The following is a 26727-nucleotide window of genomic DNA, read 5'->3' on the forward strand; positions in this document are numbered from 1 at the left end:
ACAGTAACACCAATAGTCCAAGGTTGGTATTAAAACTCAGAATTACAATTGCACTAACATAGAGGCGACTGTGCCAAAACTTGCATGGTTATTATATGAAATAACTCAAACACTGTAAACCCAAAGCAGTTAGTGCATTTATTCCAGAGAGAATTTAGAAATGATCCCTCAAAAAGCTGCAAGTTAGCTAAAATAATATGCTTGATCCAGAATTCTCAACAGTAGTTTTTACAACTGTATTATTTTTTCTTTGAAGGAAGCTGAGAGAAGGGAATTTTTTTTTTTCTTTTTTCTCTTGTCTTTTACACCAAACTAACAGCATAAGGGATTGAACGGGCCATCCAATGAAAAACAGAGAAACAACTACACAGGAAGCTACAAAAAGTATAAACCAAAGAAAATTAATTAATCTTTCATGTAACATTTTTAGATTTTTTTTTTTGTAGAAATGTAACTAATTTTCAAAAAGAAAACAACTCATGATTATATTGAAAGGGCCCTTTCACTGTCAAACAGGAAGGGAAACATTTACCTTGTGGCAAACATTCAGCAGCCACTTTATTCCTCCCGCCTCATCCTCCTCCACCATCCTAAGCCTCTCTACACAAAGCAACAAGCATCAAGAGAAACATCCGAAGTTTAATTCCCAGCTAGCTTTTACTGAAGTACTACAATAACAATTTTTGTTCTCAAGGAACAACACAGCCCATGACTTGCAAAGGAGTTGCTGAACGCTTTGTATGACTTGGAAAGCCTACATCCTGCATATGAACTTAGAAAGGGAGGTGAGGGAGACCCATGCCAGAAAACTTTAGAAGGTCAACATAAGATCACAAAGTATGCCAGGAAAGCATACCTTTTCTTTTTGACCCAGAACATGTGACATGGAAATCTCCAAGGTATGAACATTACTGTAAGCAGTCAAAAGATGGCTGATAGTCTGCAAGGGGTCTTCCACTCTTACTCCTAAAGACATACTCACCTCTCGATGCACAGATTAGATTTCAGTTTTATGGAAGGTGTCAAACACAGACTTTTAATTCCAGCATTTACAGTTTCAGAACATGCCCCAGGCCTCACAGCAAAGCTCCTTGACCTATTTCTAAAAAAGAAAAGCTCTGAGGAGTCACATTATCACAAAATGAAGAAGTATGCATACCGTGCACACCTAGACACCACATCTCAACTGAGACAGGATTCAGGGAATACAATCACATGGTAATTCATTACTACCAGTTCACAAATTTGAACAATTATCACCAAGTTAAAATACCTGACATCAGGAAGATGTCAGATTTAAAATCATAGGTGTCTCTCCTATGATTAATCTCCCACAGTAGTCAGAAGGGAATAGTGTCACACCAGCAAATCAGTTTGAATCCAGTAGAGATCTATTAAGGTTAGACAGCTGCACCACTGTGGCCACCACAATCAAGCTCCAGATAGGCCCCTGCAGTAAGCAAAACTCACTGATTAATCTTCTGTTTTGCAGCATTACTCCAGGGACATTTTTGAGCCATCCAACTTTGCCAAGCTCCTAAGAGATACCAAATAAAACAGTACCTTGAAACTTTCTCAAAAACTGACAAGGCTCAAAAAGAATTCCCTTGACTACACAACAGAATCACATTTGAAACAAAGTTATAGTCTCATTTCAGATTTTCGCCCCCTAAAATACTTGCAAATGTGCGAGATAAGCGTTAGCATCAACAGGCAAGATGGGCATCAATGTTTTCATTGCTCATTAACACACAACAATTTGGACAGAAATTACTCTCTTTTACTAAAGAAAGCAACTTTGCATATTTCTAACACAAATAAATTCTTACAATCCAACTGGCCACACATTTTTTCAAAGATTTCTGCTAGTAAGAACTTTGTAAGCTGTAATTACAAATACTATCATTAAAGCACATAGAAATACTTGGAGTTTCGGTCTTAATCAAATCCTTATATTTCATACCCACTGATGCCACCGTGCAGGCAGAGGTCCCCATACACTCTATTAGTGATCGTTTGTATAGCCAGCTGACTTTCCAACACCTGGTCAACCCAACTCTGGGTTTCTGAGTAACCCAGTTCAGGGAAAAAAAAATATATCTAATTTTGAAGTACATGGGTACCACGTACATTTAATGCACACTCTTCTTAAGACTGGTTTATGCGCAAAGAAAAATACAAAATGGGAGAAAAGAACAACGCTGCCCTACATTGTCAACTGTGCTATCCTTAAGTTTTATTGAAAATTGTCATAACACAAAAAGACATGCACATTGTACTCTTCACTGGGTGAAAAACTGGCTGGATGGCCGAGCCCAGAGGGTTGTGGTGAATGGGGTGAAATCCAGTTGGCAGTGGGTCACAAGTGGTGTTCCCCAGGGCTCAGTGTTGGGCCCTGTTCTGTTTAATATCTTTATTGATGATTTGGATAAGGGGATTGAGTGCACCCTCAGCAAGTTTGCAGACAACACCAATTTGGGAGGCAGGGTCGATCTGCTTGAGGGTAGGGAGGCTCTACAGAGAGATCTGGACAGGCTGGATCGATGGGCCAAGGCCAAACATATGAAGTTAAACAAGGCCAAGTGCCGGGTCCTGCACTTGGGTCACAACAACCCCATGCAGCGCTACAGGCTTGGGGAAGAGGGGCTGGAAAGCTGCCCGGCAGAGAAAGGCCTGGCCGTGCTGGTTGACAGCCGGCTGAATATGAGCCAGCAGCGTGCCCAGGTGGCCAAGAAGGCCAACGGCATCCTGGCCTGTATCAGAAATAGTGTGGCCAGCAGGAGCAGGGAGGTGATCGTCCCCCTGTACTCAGCCCTGGTGAGGCCGCACCTCGAGTCCTGTGTTCAGTTTTGGGCCCCTCACTCCAAGACAGACATTGAGGTGCTGGAGCGTGTCCAGAGGAGGGCAGCCAAGTTGGTGAAGGGTCTGCAGAATGAGTCTTATGAGGAGCGGCTGAGGGAACCAGGGCTGTTTAGTCTAGAAAAGAGGAGGCTGAGGGGAGACCTTATCGCTCTCTACAACTACCTGAAGGGGGGTTGTAGTGAGGTGGGTGTTGGTCTCTTCCGTCAGGTGGCTGGAGATAGGACAAGAAGAAATGGCCTCAAGTTGAGGTAAGGGAGATTTAGGTTACCTAGATTAGCAACTACAAAAAAAAGTAACTGTATATCAAATACACCCTGAAGGTCAAGCAAATGTTTTACTCATGTATTATTATCAAGAAGTACACTTAGATGATGAGATTGTAACAAACTGCATTTTTTCAAAAGCTATTAAAGGCATTTAGAGACACAAGTTGTGTTCAACAGCAGCAGAACTACCACTGCTGTATCCTTCTGGGCAGCACACCCCAGGCTATTCTGCCTGTATCTATGCTGAAAGCACAAAGATACCTAGTTTGGGCATACCCTACAGTGACATACCTACACAGACTCCAGGTACAGGAGCAATTCAGATCAGGAGCTGGGCCCTGGATTTTACAAGACACTTTACCTGGTACAAGCATAACCTGCACTGCCTATATTCAGTCCTTCTTACTCTCTTTTTAACCACTCCATGCATCCCCCTTTTCTTCACCCCAGGAAAGAATTCCTGAAGTGAGAGAAATGGTGCCTACACATGCCTTGAAAACTTCAACATAGCATCTACCACTTTTGTAAGCTTCGATTCAAAAAAAGTATTGAATTTTTGCATCTTCTAAACAAAAAATATTCCCAAGGTATGACGAAAGAACAGCAAATCCATTGCATAAACTATTTTTCAAGTATTGCATGTGCTAAGATTTGAAATTAGTATTAACAAAATGCTTTTACACAGCACTGACAAAGCTTGCTTGCCCAAGTTAAAAATTGATGACAGCTGTTACTCCCCCTCTTTAGAGACTTCTAGTAACAACTGAGATGCTCTTGCTTAGAGGCACAACAACCTCAATTGCCATCTCATTAGCTTTCAACTTGTGTGACTCAGTTTTGTACCAGTATTTCCACTTTCATATCCTGTAGTACTTGCAACATGGCTATTGTTTTTTTGCTGGTCAGGGAACTAATCTATTTCAAAGAACATATAGAAAGTTGTAAGTAGTGACAAAACCTGCCTCCTCCTCCAAATGTCAAAGCGTACCTGGGGATAAACAGAAATGACAGTAATGTTTTGACATTTGTTTTTTCTTCTTCAGCTAATAATTCCAAAGTCTTTTAAAAAGGTGGATGTTATCCACTCCATTTCCAGGTTAAAAAAACCAGGGGGAATCAAAACAGCTATGAAACCCAGGGTTGTACAAATGGGTTGGCAGAAAAACCTGCTTTGTCAACTTTGCTTCTAAGAGTGGTGCTTTAAACTCTTGGAAGCCGAACCTGCGCTGTAAGAATTAAGCTAACCACACCTTCCACAATGAAATCGTCCCATTTATTACAAAGGCCTAACTACCCTGAACATATATGCATGAGCCACACAGCTAGCTACTACTTTGTCGACAGCCTACCGCTTACCACACTACCTCCTCTAAACTCAAGCCCATATCTAAGTTTAAGCCCCACTACCTAGACAGAAAACAACACCTTAAACCTAGGTCTTCCCTACACCTGGGAAAGCCTGTGTTTCCTACCGCAAGGCCCGTCACCTTTACCGAGACAACCCGCTCCACAGGGCCGGGGGGGAGGGAGAGGAGAGCACCACGGCCATGAGGGAGCAGGCCAGAGCTGCGGCAGGTTTAAGAGCTGGAAACCAGAGCCGTGAGGCGGGTGGAAGGCGTTTGCCAAGGGAGTGATGGGCGTTAAGGAAAAACAACAAACCACCCACCACGGGCAAGGTGGAAAAGGACGAGGAGAGGCAGCTCTGGGGCAGCAGAGCCCTGCTCCCCGCTCGACGCCCACCGGCGGCCTCTCCTCAGGCCGGGCAGGGAGACCGTTACCTGGGCCCGGCGGAGGCGACAGCAGGAGCAAAAGGCCGCGGCGGCCTGACCTCGGCGGCACCGGGGAAAGCCGGCGCCGTGCCGCGCCCGTACTGCCGCAGGGCCCTGCCGCGGCCCGTCGCCATGGCCGGCTCCGCCACGGCCGGCAGCGGCTTCGCGCCGGGCCGGGGAGCTGCCGCCTCACACCTGACACCGCCCAGCCCGGGCGAGGGCAAGGCGACCGGTGGGAATTCCTGCTCGCCCCTAAGAAGCGCGTCGTTAACCCGGCGAGAAGGGGCACCGCCTGCCCCGAGGCAGGGCTGGGAGCAGGCGTCGGACGCACCAGCGGGGCGGACCCGGGCTGGGCTGGCTGCCGCGGGGGGGTGACCGCCGCCCCTTGCCGCGACAGCCGTCCTGTCAGCTTCACCCCCCCATCCCGCCCCGCCGGGAGCTCCGCGCCGGTGCGCCGTCCCCGGGAAGCCGGAGCACGGTTTTCTCAGGGTGTTCTGGTCTCCGTTCGTAGAAACGTCAACTGCGTCGCTTTTACGCACCTCTGTGTGCGAGATCAAAAAGCAATATATATATATATATATACTTAAAGAAAAAAAAAAAAAACCACCACACAACAAAACAGCTTAAAAAGGGTGACCGGGACGGCAGGCGGGCTCCCGCCCCGTGAGGGCGGGCTGCGGCGGCGGCGCTCGGCATGGCGGTCGCTGTAGTGACCTGGCCGGGAGCCGTTCCTAGCGGCGGGCGCAAGAGGGAGCCCGCCCGAACTACCGCTCCCAGGGCCCGCTGCCGCTTTCTTCCCCTCCGCCCCCAAGGTTTCCGCCGGGGCCATGGTGGGTCGGCGGCTAAAGGGTAATGGGGTCTCCTGACCTGAGGCACCGGCCGCGGAGCCGCGCTCAGGGCGGGAGGCTGCCCTGACTCTAGCCCTGAGGGACTCCCCCGGGGCTGAGCGGTAGGAACGTTCCGTTTAGCTCGGCTGCCTCCGCCGGGCTTCCCTCAGGGCGCCTGGGAGCCCTGCCCCGGCATGCTGCCCGCCTGCCTGGTGCGGGCCGCCCCGGGGAGGTGGCTGCTCGCTCCCCCGGGCTGGGCGCTGCTGGGGCCGGGGCCGGGGCTCTGCCTGAAATGGCGGCACCAGCCCCCGCACAGGGAGCTCGCCCTGCTGCTGCGGGCCGCCCGGCGGAGTATCGGGACGCGAGCCGGGGGGCTGAGAGCTGAAAAACCTGGCGATAGTAGCGATAAACATGTGTCCCTGCAAAGGGGCCGGAGAGAAGAAACTCTGCTGTCGGCTGCTCAGAAAGGTAGGACGGGCCGCAGTCACTGGGGAGCGGGAATGCTCTGCGCTGCTCGAAGAGGCTGGCGCGGGGAAGGTTACTGCTGCAGCTGAGGTTTTTATAGCCCCCAAACTCAGGAATTGGGGAAGAAGAAGAAAAAAAAAAAGCTCAGAAAACAAGCAGTCCGTTTCTTTTCACGTCGTACTGTTTGCAGCAGTTGATACCTTTCAGCGTATGTATTGCACAAGCAGAACAGAAACTGTGGCTTCTTCCCAGCAGCTTATTGATTCAGTGTTTAAGTCCCAGCAGGGACGAGAGCTAGTAGTCTCACATTTTCCTTTTCCAAAGGAAAACCTATCACGCGCAACCTGTCTCTGCTGCTAAAACAAGTTTACCTCCAGCAAAATTGTCAAAGGCTCCACGTGCGATGCTAGCTTCTTTATGGGATGGCTGTCACTCTGGCTGATCTCATTCACTTCAGTGAGAAGTGGTTACTACATAGTTAGCCTCAGAAATTCTAAGTGCTCTGAAAATGTTTATGAAAAACACCCTCAACTGATTAGAAGACTGCAGGAAAAATCGTTAGTAAAGTTGTCTCCGTAACTTGTACTTCACTGAAAGGAACACCTTATCACTTGAACAGATCAGTAGTCTCTTGCCAAGTTCTCAAAAAATACTTTGTAGCAGCAAATCCCATATGACTTTTGGGGGAGTGTATACTGAGGCTTCTACTACTACATTAGATCAAAACTAACAGATAAGAACTAATCAGATAAACTGCAGTTAACGATCTCAATAAATAAAATACATATTTTGGTTTAATATCCCTCCTTTTTATTGTTCACTTGATTGGGAATTCATAAAAAGTTATTTTTAGTCAGTATGTGCAGTTTATAAGCTTACACTTTTTTTATCTTTACTCCTCCCTTTCTCTGCATAAGGATTGCAAGGATTATGGGTTTACATGGCAGCTTGAATACTGCAGTGCTAAATACCTCATTAGTTCTTAAAAAAACTAGCTCTCATGTACACAAAAAAGTAGCAATAAGTGCTATTCTTGAAAACATCTAGTAGGAAAACCAGAAAATAATAAGGCTTAATGCAGAGATATAAACATGCCCTATAGAACCTAAGAGATGTTCCATGGTCTCTTTCATTTAGTGATGAGGCATTATGGAAGCTGTTACTGGAATTTTTTCTTCTGCCAAAATGTTTTTTGAGCTGCGGACTAATAGAAGAGCATTTATATAAGAAAGCTATGCAAGTCTTACTGTCCAAGATTGTAACTCCTGCGTTTTCTGTCTATTTCAGTGAAAGAAGCTGGAAGAGACTTTACCTATTTTATTGTGGTGCTTGTTGGAATTGGTGTCACAGGTTATTTTTAAAAATTATATTCTTCATCAGAAGTCACTTTTCATGAATTCCATCTGGTTTGATTAGTTTTCATTCCATTTGCTGTTGTTTCTGTTACAGGTGGTTTGTTCTATGTGATTTTTAAAGAGCTATTCTCTTCTTCTAGTCCAAGTAAGATCTATGGAGATGCCTTGGAGAAATGCAGATCTCACCCTGAGGTTGGTTTTTCAACCTTAGTCATAAGTTTATGTTTCTCAGTGGTTACTGTCTCTCTTTGAGTCAAAAGTTTGCCCAAGGAATCTCACAAGCAAAGTTACAGGAAGACCCACATGGTGCTTAGCAGGCAAACACCAGCAGATCTGCCTGTGCTTTTAGCTGGCCAGAGGCGGGTTGGCTCCAAATTGGAGTCCGTATTAGGACAAGCTAATGCAAGCACTGAGCCTGAGTGAATTAGCCTGCTAAAAGCCAAGTTAAGTGAGTGTGCCACAGCACAACTTGTGTCCCCATACAGAAAGTCTTATAGACATACCTGAGTGCCTACTAAATGTAGTACTTAAGGAGTTCCGCAGGTCAGGGAGGCAACTGGTCCCACTTAAGTTTTGTAGATCGAGCCTGTTGCCTTTCCTCAGCACAGTTATTCTGGTGTGACACTTCAGTAGGGTTCTGTCATTCTGCAAAACACTGCCTAAGTATCCAGAAATTTAAACTTCATTTGAAACACGGTTAGCATTCCTGTGGCTAACAGGAAAAGAGACATAGAACAGTTATGTGATCACAGAGTCACATTAAGATAGCTAGATGTAAACAAAAATAAATCTAAAACTAGATTCTAAAACCCACTACTTCAGACAAAACAAGAAGTGCATGGAAACGCTTTCAAACAAGGTTGCCACAGATGCCACTGAGGATAACCTAGACACGAAGTGACAAGTTGTCACTAGAATAAAAATGAAGACTGCTTTGGAACAACTTTGCGGAATTAAAACTTTTCTCCAGTACTTATACAGTAAAAATCACTCTCCCTTTCTAACCACCTTTAAAGTAAGTTTAAAACTAGGTTAATTTGTTCTGGCTTTATAGATCTGAAAAAAAAATATTCAGTTTCTTAGAGTAGTGGTTTTTAGATGATGCGAAGGGCAGCGCATTTGCATTTTAAATTTTGAAACGTAGTCTTGGAGGAGACACAAGCAAATAGGCTTTTTTTCCTTCTACACAAAATGTCAGTAAAATATAAAATACACAGAAGAGAGATTAAAATGTCATAATCTCAGAGGACAGTAGAAATGAAAGATATTAGTAGGATTTATTTTAGACATTTAATATGTGACTGTAAAGAAAAGCACCGAAATACAGAGGAATTTTCCTTAACGCTGTTTTCTTTCATAAACTCTGTTCTTGACACATCAGACTCAAAAGGGGCATTTTGTTGAGAGAAAATGTGTTCACAGCAGGGGTGTGAGCTGATACTGGAATATCTGTTTGAATGTGATACCTTCTGACAACTCGAACCTCTTTTCTCTTGTAGATAATTGGTGTTTTTGGTGAATCTATTAAAGGTTATGGGGAGGCAACAAGAAGAGGAAGACGACAGCTTGTCAGGTGCCCTTTGGTGTTTGCCACATACAGACACTAGTTTTTGCACAGCAAAGACATATTGGGTCACATAATAGCAAGTTAGATCTAGATTAATGAACTGTATGTGATGTACTCTGTCACTTTTGAGTGAAAATGAAAGCAGTTTTTTGCAGTACCTCTTGTGTGGCCCATACCACTAAATACAGTGCACTTACAATATAAAATACCAATTCTGAGTGCCTCAATATGAGCAATGGTCAGCACAGTAGAGCTGTGTCTCCAAAAAACAGGGCGAGTCTGACGAGAGTAGTACGGAGGCCTAGGCATGTCTCTGGGGAGCAGGGATCTGACTGAAGTTTACAGTCAGAAACCCTCAAATAGAGTGAAACTGTTCTTTGAAAAATTGGTCTTCGAGAGTTTTTCTGCTTTTGAAGCAGTAGTTTTTATCGGGCCATAAAGAGCAGGAGGTACTAACTTTCAGACTTTGAAGAATCCAGCTTGTTCTGTTTAAAGCTAGGCTGGGTCTGACTGTACAGGTTGTAGTCATTGCAGTGTATTGTCCTGAGCTGATACGCACTATTGACTGCCTATTTCTTATATTGCTTTTTGGTACTTAAGGCCACATCTCTACTGTGTATTTAACAGAACATCTCTCACCTAAACGTTTCATGAGTGTGTCTATTTATTTTTCTCCTTCTGAGGGAAACAGTAGAACTAATTCTTACAAAATGTAAATCCTTCCTGCAGTATAATCCAGTAGGAGCTTTGTCTTTATTGGGTTCTTTGACTTGAATTTATTCAAGGAGGTTTCATACAGGATGGGACACATAAGCCCAGATACACAACTTGAACCATGAAATGGAGAATTTTTTTTTGGAGGAAGGTGATTTTTACTGGTGGAAGTTTATCTTTTCACCAGACTCTGTGAAGAAGTGTTTAAAGTGGAGCTGCTAAATGAAAAAGGATACGCACAAATGTTTTAAGCATCTGTCTATAAAACAAACTATATAAATAAGTAAATGTACTGTCAGCTTTCCTAGTATTTACTTTCCATCATTTTGGAAGTGTAGTATTTTAAATAAATTTTTGAGCTAAGGACTTGGCAAGATTGTAGAATTTGTGTCTGCAGTATAAGGATGACCTTAAATGTCTCAAAAATGTACAGATTTTTTTGTGTATGAACACCTCGAATGTGAATTTACTGCAGTAAGCTGCTTCATTCATCTTTGTTCTCTGTAACCCATCATGTCACCTTGAAGTGTATTGGAACTTTAATTCACAGTGTGTATCTAGGCGTGACTGATGGAAATAAGAGCTTGGTAGTATGCAGCAGTTATTAATTTTGGTAGGAAACATAAACTAGCACCAGAACTCTAGTTTGACCATTAGTTTCTGGAAGGGGTTACCCTGAAAGTGACGTGACCTTTCTATTTATCTAATACTTGAGCATAACATAACTCCAGTCTAAATATCAGCATTTAGGTTGGAGATCTGGTATTGGAGCCAGTTACACAACTTCAGTAGAACAAAATTATTGCCAAAATAAGTAAAGCATATAGTAAACTCTTTGTTTTATGTGATTTAACCAACCTGATAATTAAGTTCACAAAACATGCTTTGTGTATTTTGGCTTGTTAACTTAAAGCACCTAAAAAAATCCACTTAGTGATGTGGGTGTTCCTTTCTGGAAGTGGGGCTTTGAATCTGGGTTTTTTTTAGAATAAATACAAGGAAATTCCAGAATCTTCAGCCATTGGATTGCTGTTGAGTTTTGAGGGGAGGACTGGAGTGAGGATGTTTAAGCACTTCGTCTGTTAATCCTCAACTGCTCCGCTAATCATTATATGCTCACAGTAAAGCTTGGTAAAAGCAGTAGAGAAGGAACCCATGGTGGTGTAAGGACTGCATTGGAATACACTTTCTCACAAAATAGTTAAGCAGCTCCTCTAAACAAAAAGTTTAAATTTGAAGTTTAACTAGCATATAATATGTATTTTTGCTGGGTGGGTTGGGTTTTTGTTTTGATTTGTTGTTTTTAGTCATATTGAATACGTAAAGGATGGACTGAAACATATGCGTTTGAAGTTCTATATTGAGGGCTCTGAACCAGGGAAGCGAGGAACAGTCCACGTGGAAGTCAAAGAGGTATGTACAATTGCTTGATATAATTGACAAACTTAATCTTGAATTTAAACTACCGAGGAGAAACAAACAGCCTGAAATTGTTTTCCTTGCAGAATCCTGAGAGAGGAAGATTTGAGGTCCGCTACATATTTGTGGACGTTGACACCTATCCTAGAAGAACCATTGTCATAGAAGACAACAGATAGCCAATGATGAAAGTTGCTGCGCCATCTCATTGAGTACTGGATGATACTGGTGTAGCCAGTCTACACGTAAATTGTTTGGTGTTCTTGATTGTATCTTGCAACTTTGGGGTTGTTGCCTCTCAGGGCCTCCATTAAGGTCTTTCACAATAACGGATACAGGATTTGAAGTGAAGCCAATGAAATATAGTAGAGCCATCACTTATGGCAAATATTTTTGACAGAGGAGGATAATGGCTTATAATAAACAGTTTAATGCTGGATAATACTTCTGCACACCCAAAAGCTGAGTCTTCCAAGATTTTAGGTTTGGATGGGGAGTTCTTTGTCTTCCTTTGCTTGGATTTCCCACTAGCATTGCAATAAAGACGGTGGTATTTTAAGTGTAGACAAACTCACTGTTTTCATTCTGGATGCCTTTGTAGGTAAGAAGGTAAAATAAGAAGGTATGTTAGTGATGCAAAGGAGATGTGGTACAAAGGCATGTAAGGATAGGAATTGTGGAGATGCACACTGGTGACAAATGACTGAAGATAAAGAATTCTGTTATTGGTGTCTTCTAAAGAAGTTAACGGCGTACAGAACAGTGATACTGTCTGCTCCTTCCAATGTTTTCCATGCTGCTCTGCAGTGTTGTAGCTGCTCAGCACTGCCCACAATATTTCCATTAACTAATCTAAATCTTCTGGGAATCAGATCTTATAGGTTTACCCAAACTCAAAAGCTCAACTCATGACCGTGTTTCTCACCTGGGTTTCTTCCTTAGTGCAACATGGCAGATAGCAAGCATAACCCTGTGTATTAGTAATCAGACTCAGTCGTGCTGATCTGTCAAGCAGCACCAACCAAAAAATTTCAAGCTTTAGCTTCTTACATTTAACCCCTTTCTTAAACACCAACTAATGCATTTTTCTGTAGCTTCTATCATACATTATGAGCTTTTTAGTTCACTAGTGAATTATCCCTACGTTAAATATACACTGATGTTCAATTATCAGCCCTTATTTGTTCATTTAATGGTACATTTGGACTGTTCTAAAGTTCATATGATATTCCCTCATACAATGCCAAAAATACCATATATAGACCTGTTATAATACTTGACTGTAGCCATCCTGTTTATCTGTGTCCCAGTAATCTCATTTGCATAATCATAACTAAACATAATACTTTGTTAGACCTGGATAACTTTGCTTTATGTTAATCACTGCAACCTTGACTTCAGTCAGATTGTCATATTGTGTGACAGTATTCAGTGGAGTCACGCGTTCATCCCAGTTCTGTGAGCAGAGCAGAGTAACCATCCATTATAGCAGAGCAGCCAGCAGTGTCCATCTGCGTTAAACCACAAAGCATTTTGGAGTTTCTACGCTGTATACAACATAACTGACTTCTACTGTGCAGGCCAAAGGGATTTTTACAAAACTTTGAACATCAGTTGAGATTGACCAAAGTGATTTCATATCTGTTAGTTTCAGCAGAGTTATAAATTTGTCTGCTGGCTTTCATCCCTTGATGTATGTTTGTCAAGACTAAAGCCCACAATTTTACACATAGTCAAAAGCAATGGAAGTCTGTGTTGGTGGCTCCCTACTGTAAGTATGAGAAATGGTTGTGGTACTTGATATCATCACCATGAAGTAACTTTGATAAACTTTTATTTTTGCCTACAGTTACTGACATCATTAATGTCCATCTGGAAAGGTGTTGTCTTTAAGTAATGAAAGCAATTGACTGCCATTGTTCTTCATGTTATTTTCCTGAAAGCAATAGAGTCAATAACACCTTTTGACTTACACTTATGACTCTTCCCAATTCTTAGCATTACACCTGCCAAAACTTCTGTTTCAGGAGAAATTTTCAAACCAACATAATTGATTTATAACCCAGTAAAAAAAAAAAAGTATCTCAGGCCCTCATTGTTTCATTGCAATCTGCTGCAGTACTGACTGATAGCACTACGTGCCGCGTTTACCTGCCACCACCTACGTCCATTTGCTCTAGGCATGTGGCATACCGTGGTGGTTACTGAAAACCATCTCTGCAAGAGTTTTGTCATGAATGCAAGACGGAGCCTGTTGTCAGAGCACATCAGAAATACTGCAAGCTATGTAAGTTTATAATCATACTAAGATTACTAGCCTTAAGCCCATGCTGTACCTTGATAAAAATGTAATTGTTCTTCACCTTTTACAAAGGAAGACTACATAAAAATACACAGTTTAAACTAGAAAACTTAATACTATTTTCGCCCTTTATGAGTTTTTACCATATCAGGCTGCCTGAAAGCCATTGTATACCTTCATGTCAACAACAAACAGACAGGCTAGTTTTTTTCCTGTAACTCTGCATCCCAGCTTTGCTTTCTTATTAATCCAGCTGTGGCTTGTTTTCAGTGGGCTTCGCTGCTTGAGAAAGTATTTCCTAAAGCAAGATGTAAGAAACATTGTTTTACAGTAAATGGTATAGGTACCAGGAAAGAGGCCAGCCATTAGGTTTACTTTTGTCTTGTTTTAGAGCCTTTTTTGCACTGAAGAAACAAACTGTCAGGACTAGAAAATTTCTGGGAAGGAAAAGATGATGACCTCACATAATGATGTTTTTCCAACAGTGCAGGTACGTGAAATTGTGTGTCGGGGTTGTGGTAAAACGGGAAAAATTGGCCATTGGGGTTTATGTGTATGTTTGGCTTCAGCTTGAGAAGACAAACTAAGAATTCGATTATTTGTGCAATCAGATTTATTTACAGTTTTTTTCAGTAGCAAGGACATACAGAGAAATATAATGTATTTCAAGGGTTGTGTGAAAGACTGTCTATTTGGAAATCAGATCACTGGTTGGTTGGTCCCTTTGAGACATCAGAAGTTTTTAAAGTTGTCTGTAAAGCTGTCAGTACCATACCTTGTTCTTGCACTTTGTCATACTTTGGCATTTGTGTCAGGCCTTACTATCGTGCTCCCTAGCTGGGAAAAAATGCTACAACTGCAGGTGTCAGAAGAAGTCTTAGCAAAGTCAACATAATGATTCTGTCTGGCCCTTTGGCAGCCAGTCCAGACTGGTATGAGAAAAATGGAGACAGGCCAAAACTGGCAATAAGGAAGACGCATGAGTATCATTTAAAAGACACGGATGTGGAGTTGTCCACAGTGCAACTGACCTTCGCGATTTCTCCATGATGCTATCACTGTCTAAAAGCAAAGTACAAACCTCTGGTTTATTAATTGCATTTCAAGAAACTGGAGAATCCAGAGAAACAAGTCAGGATTACTTTCAAGCTTATTTTTTGTTAGGCTAGCCCCACTGTGACAGGGTTATAAATAAAATGTTTCTCATCCGGTACTTACATGGAGTTGTCGTTTTCACCACTCATCTTTCTCCTGTGGAGTTGCAAGAAAGAGGTGGGTGAGCGCACTTGCTCAAAGCACCAGGATCCCCAGCAGCAGTGGCACCCTCCATATACTTCTTAACAAAGAAAACATCTCGCAGGCTGGAAAGAAGCTGCAGTGGAGGAGTACATCATATATAAATCATCTTTGTATATCATACTGCTTTGTAAATGCCAGAATACTAGAGAGGCAGGATAATATTTTGCTTTGAAAGAGTGGAAAAGTAAAATTGCCATTGTAAATGTAAAAGTCTAATTATCTCCAGGAACTGCTAATTGCCTTTTCCTAACTAAAGCTTAACCGACTTTTATTTTGTTGGAGTCCAAGGAACATAGCAGTCCAGTCAGTCTCACTCCTCGTGGGAGGGGGTAGAGAGCCCTTTCAGGGTGCCTTCAGTCATCCTCTTTGCTGAAGTTGCATTACATACCCTATCATGTCAAAAAGTTATTTACTACCTAAAAGTTATTCACTATCTAAAAGTTATTCACGGGCTAGGAGAGCTGTAATGCTTGCAGCCCTATATCTGACAATCTCATTTCCTCTTGGCCACCTCCCTCAACATTGTCACCCACCCACCCCCAGAGAAAAGGGAGAAAGACCTCAGTATCTTTAATTAGCTTCTGACATTCACATATTCATCATCGGGGACATGGGCTGTGGCCCTGGATGGATTATGTAACATAGGCGGTCTTTTTACCATGCAGTGCTAGTTAGTCTCCTGTTGGCAAAAGGCCACGTAAATGGAGGGGATTTTTAACTCTAGAAACGTTCTTCTGTAATTTCAGGAGAACATTTGGTATTTCCTTTAAAGCTGCCTTTTCTGTGGAATAACTAAAGTGCCCGGGAAGTAGTCTACTCCATCAGTATACTTTGTTTTCAAGCCCCGATACCAAAATGCTAGCTAAATGCAACAGTGAGAGAGATGGACATACACATACAAAATGTTCACGAAGCCAAATGGTAGCGAGATCTTTGCTGGTGTCTCTTAAAGAAAACTATCTAGCCTTAAATATCGTTACCTTCAAAACATTCTGAAAAGCACAATATTCCATTTAAACTTCTCTCCTTCCCATCTCGTCTATGTCTAGAAGTAGTGTTTATGAGGATGTGTCCTCTGTCCATAAAGTTTGCCTCATGATTTTTTTTACTGCCTGCATTGCCTCGCCAGCTAAACAGATACACGAGGATATTTTTCTTTCTATTTCTTGAATAGGGGGACACAACTCTAAAAGATATCACTTTTCCTGCTTTGTGAAAAAGCTGACAATATACTTGATAAAATGAAGGCAAAATAAAAGGTAGCAGAAGAAATCCACCTTTACCTGGGCTTAAATATATTAGTGTTCTTAATGTGGACAAATGACAAATACAAGGCTGAAATGCTTTCAAACCTCAGCGGAAAAGCTTTTGGGAATCCTTCTTCTAGTAAAATCTCTTCAGTGAAGAAAAAAAAAGGAACTTCATAGCTTGATTTATCATCCTCCTCCTAGCTAGATACCTATCACCAGCAAGATTATTTAAGCCCCGTGAGCTTGCAAGGATATTAAAATTTTATATGTATGTAGTTTGGCTGCAGAAAAATAAGTTAAATGGCTCTTGCTATCATAGAGGTCTTGAGGGAACTAGTTACTTCTTTCCATATTCCTTGTGAGGCTGAAGTTCTGTCGGTCCCTATGGACCAAGCTGGGACCCATGTTTAAAAAATTATTTTCTCCCATCCTGTTTAAAGCAAGCAAATATATGGGGACACCTTCACCACAATTAGGTGAAGAAGATTAGTGCAGCAAGAGATCTGTTACAGAGAACATTGATCTCTTCCACGGTACCACTTTACCTGGTGGTAGTTTTGCACTGGAGGAGAACAGCTGCATTCACTGAGTTTAAACATCATGTTTTAGAACACTCCTATTGTAATTTTGAAGACTGTTAGCCTAGATTGTTCCTTAAGAAGCTGTCCCTGCTTCACTGGATCATTGTGCTACCAGTAAGCCGTGCTGAGCTCCTTCTGCGTGGCAAGCAGCTCAAGAGTCTTCCATCCTCTCACGGGATGATGCTTGGCTGGGGAGAAAGGAAAGTAACTGGAAGGTTCAGCTTCACTTTTCAGTAAACACAAGCAATAAACATTCCGTTGTTTCCTTTTTAAAGCTCTTTCCTCTTTTTCTCTGGGAAAGCACAAAATTACAGCATATGCCAGTTACTTTCTGATGTAAAACTGTCATGTTACTAAAACTGTGGAAAAAAATCACTGCCAGAATATTGGAGCCAAAACATTGACATTTTCATGGAAATTAAACACATTTTCCAGAGTTGGGTTTTGATTGTTGCAGAATTAAGAAATGCGTATAAACTCAAATCCCTCTTCTTTAGGAAATGAAAATACGTCACTCACCATGAAATGCTGTTTTTCCAAAAACACTGTGTGGCAGACTACTCAGAATGTATTTGAGGTAGGTGTGCAATTTTGTCTTAACTTTCCGATCTCTGCTTTCATTTTTGTGGATGTCAAAACTTGTGTATATAGTATAGGCAGCCAACATCCTTTGAGCTGGTTTGTGGGAATAATAATGTTACTTTGTCATCTACATGACCTCTATGAGTCTAAGACCTGTGTATACTTGCTGTATCATGACAAAAAGAAATATACCTTCAGGAAATTAATTTTGTGAAAACTTTAAAATATCAAAAAATGACTACTCTTTGACTAAGCTCTAGTAAACAGAAGGTCTTGCAAAGAAAAATGGAATTTTAGACTGGGAAGGAAAAAATGTTGTGCATGACTGACTGAGTTTTAAAATGACCTTGATACATAAATAATTCCAGCATGGAAATCAAGTTTCAACATCCAATTTAGGCAATGGAGTCATGATCTTGGGAATGGTTGCAAATAAATGCATGTCTGATGGTACCAGAAAATTCAACAAACTCACTTAACAAGCAGAGAAGACAGGAACGTGAATAAGATAATTATTGTATCACATGCCAGCTGCATAAATAAAAAGACAAAGAAGATGTGCTGGGGGTTTTCGGAATTAATTTCAAGTCACTTTGTTCTCAGCTGCATCTCACTATCACAAGGGATGCCATCCATCCTAATACTTATGGAATTATTCCAATGTGTAAATTATCAGCAACCTAACCTGTTAAATATTACATCAAAAAAAAACTTGGGGGCACATTTTGACTCAAAGTCCCCTTTTAGGATTCATTGCAGCCTGTAAGCTGATGGATATACGGAAGGAAGGCACAAAGATTAAAAAAAAAAAAAAAAAAAAAAAAAAAAAAGATAAAAAGTTTCAAGGAGCAAGCTTAAAGATGACAGTAAGAGCTCATAAGTGGCCTCTGTGTATGGGGCTGTGAAGCCTGCTTGAAGATCTAGAATATAGTCGGCACTGGAAAAACAGAGAAAATTGAAAGCAAAATGATCTCCCTGCCCTCTTTTTTTTTTGGGGGGGGGGGGGGGGGAGGGGGGCGGAACGGGAGGCTTAGTCCCTAGAGAGATGTTCACTTGCTCCAAACAGAATAATAGAACTCCAAATTGTGCAAATTGCCCTTAGGCAGCTGGGAATGTATATCGTTTTGATACACTATACTAAGAATTATGAAACAATGATTCCAGTTTGTACTGTAAATAATTGAACAGCAGAAGTATGTGATAGTTTTTCTTAGTAAGTTCTCAGGGGTTTTTTGTTCTGTATGTGTTGTGTAAAATCATCTATAGGAATTCTAGAAGAATTTGAATCCTGTATTCAAATTTTGTATATTTAAATTTTCTCAGTAATGATATGTACTTGAAAATGTAGCAAAAATATTTTGCAAGTAAAAGGAAAAAAAAGGGGGGTGAGGGGGGAAAGCTTGTCTGGAAGTCTTGTGGTTGTCCTAGGAGGAATACATACAATTCCCTTCATCTCATATAGGTCATCAAGGAACATTTGTAACTTGAAAAAATAAAAGAAATAAGCACAAGTACCTGTTTTAGTTTGGAAAGCCTCTGTTTGCCTCGCACTGTTCAGTATCAAGCTACTGCATTTCATTTTAAATATCCACCTAAAAAATAATACCAGTTATGGAAAAAACGCGGTAAGCAAGCTTATAATTACCTACATAAAGGAGATGACACAATACGCCTGAGAGAGAACATCAAGGATTTTAAACTAACAGAAAATGCCAGGTTTAGTTCCCACATATGGCAAGTACAAATATTTACCCATCTATATAAAAGTTTGCTGTATGTACTTCGGTACAGGCTTTTGCCCGAGGTGGCGGTGCGGGGGGGAGAGCAGGCGCACCCCTGTCCCTCTGTCTGGGGGGGGATGCCCTCACCTCCGTGGCCCAGAGCCGGACCGCGGCAGGTCGGCCTCGGCCAGCACCCAGACTCCCACCCGGCTGCTCCCCCCGCGGCGGGATGGGGGTGAAAATGGGGAACGGCAGGGCCGAGAAATCTGGGGGTTTGGGATGAAGACGGGGAGATCACTTGCCAATTACAGTTGCAGGCGAAACAGCCTTTAAAATGAACTCGATTTGTTGCCCGTTATTGGCGTTGCCGCGCGTGGGGGAGCACCCAGGGGCGCTGACGGCGGTGGCGTCTCTACTTCCAGATCACGTACACTAGTCTGCCTCCGCATCTTAAAACCTCCCCGTACTGTGCTGGGAAGCCTTTCCCGGATAATCATGTTTATCCGACCTCCATTTAATTACAATTCCCCTTTATCTGAATCACAGTTATGTTCTCTAGCATGAGTTGCCTTCTTGTATTACTCCCCGCAATTAACTCTATTAACCTTCATTTATCCAAGCGCGTTTTCACTTTCTATAGGAATGGGGTTGGTTTGCAATTTCAATCCTAATTCTTTTTCTCCACTAGAAACATAACAATCTCAGCCATAACAATATCTTATTACAGCTGGTTTACACACATACTAAATACGTGGCTACATTCCCTGAGATCTGATTTGCTTCATTAGCGCTACAACATTCATAGAGGAGCTGGAAGCGAACTGCTATTTTGTATGCTGTCTGGGGCCATTCGTTACCCTGTGTTTAATAACACGAAGCCAGATCCCAATGGTGGAGCGCAGGTGTGCAGAATGCCACCGGTTGCTTTTCGGCGTGACACCTGGTGAGGTCCAGGCACCCTCTCCTCCTCCACGTGGCTGCAAAGCCACCCTGTTCAGGTGTGTGACACTGGGGAGGATAAAAGTGGTGGAGAAAAATAGCTGAGACATCTCAAGATTTAAAACAGAAAGCAGCTTTCTATCAACTGTCTTGAGCGTAAAAGACTCATAATAAGCCACAACTACTTTTCCCTGAAAACACCCGTGAAAGATGCCCTACTTTACTAATTTTTTGTATCCTTCCCACTTCCTTTCCCTGAATTCCTCTTTTAACACTTTTTTGGGAGTCCTGCCAGCTTCTACATATATTTCTCTTTTCCTTCAAAATATTATGCCTAACTTCCACGTCTGCATTTCTCTTCTTTACCTATATTAAATTTAGCAGAACGAAAGCTGAGGAAGAAATATTACACCTTCAGTTTCCAAGGTTTCTAGAGCTGGTGGCTTTTCTCCTGTGGCTTTCTCCAACTTTTCCATCATGCTGACTCACTTTAAAGGTGGTATGAAGTCAATGTCTACAGCCTGTAATTCAGCATCATCTGGCTGACAAGTAATCTTATAGCTACCAAATATTTTACCATATATTAAGGTAAATAAAGTGAAGTGATTTCAGGGAAATAATTTTAATTTTACTGAGTGCCTGATTTCTACATGAAACAATGGCAGCATAACATTCAAGGTATTGCCTATGAAAATCTGGAGGTATGATTATATCAATATACCGTATGATACACAATGGTTTATATCCAAAATAAAAGTCAAGTAATTCATCCCTGCCCCATCAAAAACTGAACAATTAATCCCAAAGAACAACATCATCCAAACCAGACCTCTGCCACATTCTGCAACTATTTGCATTTTAATGTGGCATATGTCTCTACATAAATACGTATATATGCATATGCATAAAACCATATATATGATGTAGATCATATATGTTATATAATGTGTATTATGTATACGTAATAGAAATACCTACCCACATATATATGTATGTATGTATGTGTGTTCTTGACCTCACCTTGGTAATCTTTTCGTGTAACATCAAAGCAAAGCAGCTTCTGAGGCCGTTCAGCAACAGACAGCTACCATCACTGACCAAGTCATATGGGAGAGCAGGTCTCCAGTGATGTTCCTGAGATCACAGTGATCCGCATCAGCCAGGTGGAACTCACAAGTGCTGAATTCTGGATGGTGGATCAAATCGAGCCCTTCATTCTTTAACTGATGTCCAGCACCCCATCCAAACCTTCAATGACTTGACATCTACAAAAGCTCCAGACATCTCTCAGTGGCAAATACTTCAAGATGAATTAAAAAGAAGAAATCAGATAAGCGCAAGGATGTGACTTGTGCTAAGATTACAGCCAGTCAACTCTAATCTTCCCTCCTGCACTAAGTGAATCACGATGGCAGTTTCTCCTTGACAATCCCTCACTCCATCCTGCATCGTAATGGTAAAGGCCAGTAAAATAGTGCTGCGTTTGCTGGTGGTTGTCAGCCTTTGGGATGGCATACCGAAATGAAAGTATACGGATTTGGGGTTTGTGGTTTGGTAAAAACGTGCATTTTCATGTTGAAAGTATTAATTCGAAACCAACTGCCGATGCCACAGTCACCCCGTTTACCCACAGGCTAGCCATCGTGCTGTACCACCCACGAGAGGGATGTGTCACAGTGACTTCCTTGTCACGGAGGACTGGCCCTGTGCTTCCTTAGCAAAGTGTTCCTACATGATGTCTCCAAAATAATTATCCACCACCACATAAATACCAACAGATACACACACACAAGATCAAAGAAAAACTAATACCCGCCAAAACAAAACCATCATAATGTCAAGGAAATGAGTATGTATTCCACGGAGTGAAGTCTGCTTTTAGCTTTAACATACTTCTGTGAACATAGTCAGGCCACGCGATAATCAGTGACCAAGCCTGCTGTGTGAGAGCATTAAATACTTTTGCTGCATGCCCAGCCTGATGTGGTCACATTGCTGTACCTTGCAATAGAGTTCAGGAGCAACCAGCACATACGTATCCATGCTGGGGTCATTATGGTGACTTACAAAGGGTTTTGCTGCTGTGCCCGCGGGTGTCGTACTCGTGGGAGTCCCCACCTTTCAAACGGCAGACATTTGACGGCTTTCTAAAAACGATATTCTGTTCAGTCTTGGAGCCCCGGGGAAGGTTCCTGTCTCTAATTCAAGGATCATTCATCTCTTCCCTGGGAATAAGAGGTGGTTTGCTGGAGGGCAGCTGCAGACCTCTGCATACCACGCGTGTTCCTCAGGCCATGCTTTCTGCAGCGACTCCGTGCAGATCTCACCGGGATTTTAAAGACAAGAAATAACGACGTTATTTTTGGAACTGCCTATACGTCACTGCCGCAATGTACAGGGTTACGTGAGAAGAACACTTTCATACTGAAATAATTTACTTAGTAGAAATAAGGACTTGTCAGTAATGATACAGATATATTCTGCATAATATAAACCAGTAATGAGCACAGGGTTGGGAGTCAGGGAATACTGATTCTAAAGGAAATTCTGTCACCCATCCTTTCTGTGGGCCTGGAGTGAGTATTTTTGTCTTTCTCTCTGCTGCAATAATCACCTCTCCCACGTGGGTGTTGGGAGAATTGGGTAATGAACTGAAGCTGCACAAAGCCTGGTCAGGTAGGCAGGAGCCCGCAGAACAAAACAATGAGTTTGAAAAACCCAAAGGGATGGGTTTTCAGAAACTCTTGAGCACATTTCTTACACACATTTCAAGTTAGGTATTCAAAAGCATTTTTCCAGGAAGAAGATCTCATCACTTCCTGTCTATTAAAGTGCTGAGTAAAGGGATTATGATGTCATGACATTAAAAAAAATCATGGTATCAACCCTTCTCTCAGGCCATACCTCAAGAAATCCATGATTTTACAGGAAGCTTCACAGGAAACTGATAACATTAGTGCTGATAATGAAGGGCCAATGTGTCCAGTAGTCCAAGCCTGGTATTCCTGGTCGTCCCACATCCCTGTGCAGCAATTAATCTCTGGTTTTAGTGAAAAGCTCGAAAAAATAACATGACAAGAAACAGAAGCTCACTTTTAAGTTCAGACTAAAAACCAGAGCAAACCAAAGGGGTTTATGCCTAACAGAATGAAACCTATCACTCGAGGACAGTATGAACTTCTTTATGCATATAAAGAATAAAATACGTTTCTCTGAGCTGGATGCATCTTTCTTCCGATGCGAACAGGAGCCACAGCACCACGTGCCGTGAGTGGGAGCACACACGTTGCTCCACAATATAATGAGCTGAATGACTAATAGCAATTAAAAGTCATTGAACTGCCACCCACTGTAAATGACAACGGTGTCGTTTACAAAATGTGATCTGGAAGATCATTTTAAGCCTAACCATCGCATGGTACTGTGGGGGCAAAGGGGGTTGCCTCTTTATAGCTTAACCCCTGAGGAAGGTTTCTTTCACTAACCCAATGGTTCTGGCTGGGAAGGAGCAGGCGAGGCTGAAGCACAGCTCCTCATCTTCAGGGACAGGGACAGGGTGCAGAGTGAGTCCCTGCTGAGCACAACTGCTCTAGGTGAGAGGGAGGGACGAAAAGCAGGTCTGGAAATAAGATCCAGCTGAACATGGGTATCTTATCTTACACTGCACGTGGTCTAACAGGTGGAGTGGTCGAGATTTTGCTCCCTTGGCTGACTTTTAGCGGATATTGTGAAGCACATGCAAAGAGAAGTTTGCAGGTCTGTGTCTCAGATGTGCATCTCATAGACTTTGATCTACAGCTTCTTCGGCCCCAGAAGGATTACGCAGATGATCCCTGTTGAGGACCTGCTGCCTGTGCACCCGAACTAACCAGCACATCGCAGCAAACAGTCGGGGAACAATCCACAAACTCAACTGTGTTGGTAATAAGCAAATTATTTGTAAGACTGAACAAATGTATGGGAACAATAAAGCAATCATCTGCCCGTCTGTAGTTCACAAGCAAAAAGGACAGCAATAATTGATTAATACCTCTTCACTGTAAATAGCAGGTCGAGCTGCATCATACCCAGCTCTCACTGACCATTTGCTTAAAAGATGGTGGAAGTAAGTGGGAACACTTGCAACTTCAAATATCTTTTTAGTCAACACTTGAAAGTTTTACGTTATTTCATATCCGTGCACATTAATGAAGCTTTCTAGGAGTTTTCGTAATAGATTCTCACCAATCATGGAAAAAAGCCACAAAGTTGAGAGGAGATCTTGATTATTCTCACATGACAAAAGTAACAGATGCTGCAGAACGGATTAAGCTTTCCTAACACTGAACTGGGAACTTTATTAGGAGACAACATTACCCTAAGCCCATTCACCTCCCTTTTTGACTCCCTACAACGTCCCTTCTACAATCTTTCCGGATTTCAAGAAACAGTACCATCAATAAGTCCTCTATCTGCAAACAATATACACTCCCTCAGCTTTTGCTATAATTTGTAGTTTAGCACCACCTTCCTAGACACCAAAGAATGGCAGCTTTGCACTGCCAGCTCTTTTGTCTTGCAGCCTTCGTACAAAAGGAAAGCAAAAAGGAAAGTACAAAGAAGGGTGGTTATTTCCCAATCTGTTTTAATTACTAGACATTTTTAATAATGAGATAGAACTCTCCATCCTCAGGAGTTTTTAGAGCTCATCAGTTTTCAGAAACTATCGCACAGACTAGTGCTCCCTGTAGCACTTTAATTATGGGGGCTCTATCGATAGCTGTGGATCTGTGCTGTCACCGTTTCAGGGACCATCACTTATGTTTCCAAGTCATGAAAACTGAATTTTCTCATGTAAACTGTAGTTTATACTGCATATAGCATATTTTAGTATTAAAAAAGAGTTTGTGAGTGCCTGATCTGAACATGGTACATTTACTCAACATTCTAGGCAACAAATTTCAACCTCTTTTTCTACACTTCATCATAAACAACTGTTAAGGAAAGAGTTTCAGTGATTCCTTGAAACGCAAAAAGAACTGACAATGGTAGTTGGCAGCCTCATAGTCCACAATATAAATACTTTCCTCCATAATCCAAGGAGATGATAAGAAAAACAGTAAAGGTGACAGACGTAGGGGTAACTGACCTGCATTAATGTCAAAGACAAGTCCATACCTCAAAGAAAATTCAAGCGAAGGATGTAGATTTTTTTTTTTTTTAATGCATTCTTCACTTTTCCCTTCCTGCATGTTCCCCAACATGCCCTCACTTACATGGGGCACATCCAGGATCAGCTAACCAAGAATAAGCTTAATCACAAAATTACCTTACGGTCACCCTCTGCAAAACCTCCTTCTAGGCTGAGCTCCTTATCTTGTGACCCAGAAGCTGCATATGCCCCCCATGGCATGACCTGTTTTACAAAAGTCTCACATATTGATACTTCAAAAAAACCCAAGAGGTCTGTGTGCTTTCGCTTGGCTTACTGCTTCGCATCAGTACTGTATCAGCAACTCACAGGAGGTGCTCCCCAAGATGTGGTCACAAAATTCTGGGGGACATGTTGTGGTCATCCTGCCTGTGTTTCTTGGGTCAGCTCCGTGGCTAAGCTGCTCACTGCCATGTTGGATGTGGAAGCTGCATCCCCTCTTAAGCCTTTGCTTCCCTCTCTGGTTGTAAAATTATTCTCCACCTAGAAAACGCTTTTAACCTGGGGAAAACCTCTTAGGCATTTTGAGTCTTAGTTGCTTTGCCTATGCAATTACTCAAACGTAATCTGACTGAGAATATAAAGCAACCCCTCATTTTTGTCTCTTTGGAGGAAGAAAAAGAAAAAAAGTGATATTGCATATTAAGCAACGGTTGCACTTTCCCTGCTAGGTCTCCACCCTGCCATCACATACTTCATTTCCCAAAATCAGAACCCCAGTGTCAACCAACAGTGGTTTTAGTTATGGCAGTGAGCTAAGAAATAGACACACGTGGACATCTACTGACTCTGGGCAACAACACCGAGAGAAAAGATAATAGATGAGAAGAGAGGAGCTGTAGGTGTCAGCCTTTAAAGTCTTCCCTGAACTCCACATGCAACTCAGGTATGGTTTCTGGAGGCAGCCTCAAGAAAAATGTGTGTGAATGAGTCTTTTAAGGTGGATTAGTTTAATTTCTTTACACTTTTGTGTGGATGTTCTCACTCAGAATTAAAAAACCTAAAGTGGCCTTAATTTCATTTACTTAATTTCAAAGGAGAACTAAATCAGATTGAATTAAGGATACTGTAATTCTGGCTAACAGTGTCCACATAATACTGTGTAATGCAGTTTAATTCTTGCCTTTTTAATTCACATCTTTAGTTTGTTTGGACTGCATTTCCAGCGTGGCCCTGAGAAGGCAAATACCAAATGCATTACTATTTAAAGAATGTCACTATAGTGTGCAATGCTAAACAGATGTATATTATTTTCTTGTCCCAATTAATGGAGCGTATAAATATTTCCATAGACATTGCTACTCAACAGAGGCAAGTGCGTAAACAGATCTGTGTGCTTACATGGCACATATTTTTGACGCTTCTGTTAAAATTTGAATTTGACTTTAATTGCACCTGGAGTTTGCATAGAAAATGTATCATATCAGAGAGTTCTTTCAACTGTATAAGACGTTTACACTTGCAGAAATTACTTGTTTTCATACAGACATGCCCAGTGTAAACAGATTAACTCCTACTTAGCATGGCAACTATTTTTAGATGTCTGTACTTCCCTTGGCTCTCCAGACCTCCTCAGACACCAATCGTTATCTTTAAAACCCCTCTCAGGTTCCTTAGT

General features: G+C 42.0%; 2 protein-coding genes across 6 annotated transcripts in view; one reads left to right on the forward strand and one right to left on the reverse strand.

The window, feature by feature from the left end:
• Positions 1–5547, reverse strand: part of FBXO15 (F-box protein 15) — a 28492-nt gene extending 22945 nt beyond the window's left edge. For 2 of the 4 annotated variants that reach the window (XM_049830303.1, XM_049830302.1), the window contains exons 1-2: positions 4907–5249; positions 983–1102 (exon numbers count right to left, since the gene is read on the reverse strand). In XM_049830303.1, coding sequence (XP_049686260.1) covers positions 983–1102; positions 4907–5031 — 245 coding nt within the window. In that variant the 5' untranslated portion in view covers positions 5032–5249. Of the gene's footprint in view, positions 1–982; positions 1451–4906; positions 5294–5436 lie in introns of those variants that run through there. The other 2 variants (XM_049830304.1, XM_049830306.1) reach the window with 2 other exon arrangements.
• A 145-nt stretch (positions 5548–5692) lies between these two features.
• TIMM21 (translocase of inner mitochondrial membrane 21) lies at positions 5693–18770 on the forward strand. 2 transcript variants are annotated; one of them, XM_049830312.1, is made up of 7 exons: positions 5693–6192; positions 7477–7539; positions 7639–7736; positions 9044–9117; positions 11133–11238; positions 11331–17253; positions 18721–18770. In XM_049830312.1, exons 1-6 carry the CDS (start codon positions 5919–5921, stop codon positions 11421–11423), a joined length of 708 nt encoding a protein of 235 aa, XP_049686269.1. In that variant the 5' UTR covers positions 5693–5918; the 3' UTR covers positions 11424–17253; positions 18721–18770. The 2 variants fall into 2 exon arrangements, with proteins under 2 accessions (XP_049686269.1, XP_049686270.1); XM_049830313.1 differs by lacking the exon at positions 18721–18770 and having other exon boundaries at positions 11331–13531; positions 13938–14011.
• Positions 18771–26727: the final 7957 nt, after the last annotated feature.

The sequence above is a fragment of the Accipiter gentilis genome, chromosome 27, assembly GCF_929443795.1.
Source record: "Accipiter gentilis chromosome 27, bAccGen1.1, whole genome shotgun sequence".
Lineage (NCBI taxonomy): Eukaryota > Metazoa > Chordata > Aves > Accipitriformes > Accipitridae > Astur > Astur gentilis.

Coding starts and splice junctions, on each gene's coding strand:
- TIMM21 (XM_049830312.1), top strand. CDS start 5,919: ATGCTGCCCGCCTGCCTGGTGCGGGCCGCCCCGGGGAGGTGGCTGCTC. Junction 7,540..7,638: donor TGTTGGAATTGGTGTCACAG/GTTATTTTTAAA, acceptor TTTCTGTTACAG/GTGGTTTGTTCTATGTGATT. Junction 9,118..11,132: donor GGAAGACGACAGCTTGTCAG/GTGCCCTTTGGT, acceptor TGTTGTTTTTAG/TCATATTGAATACGTAAAGG.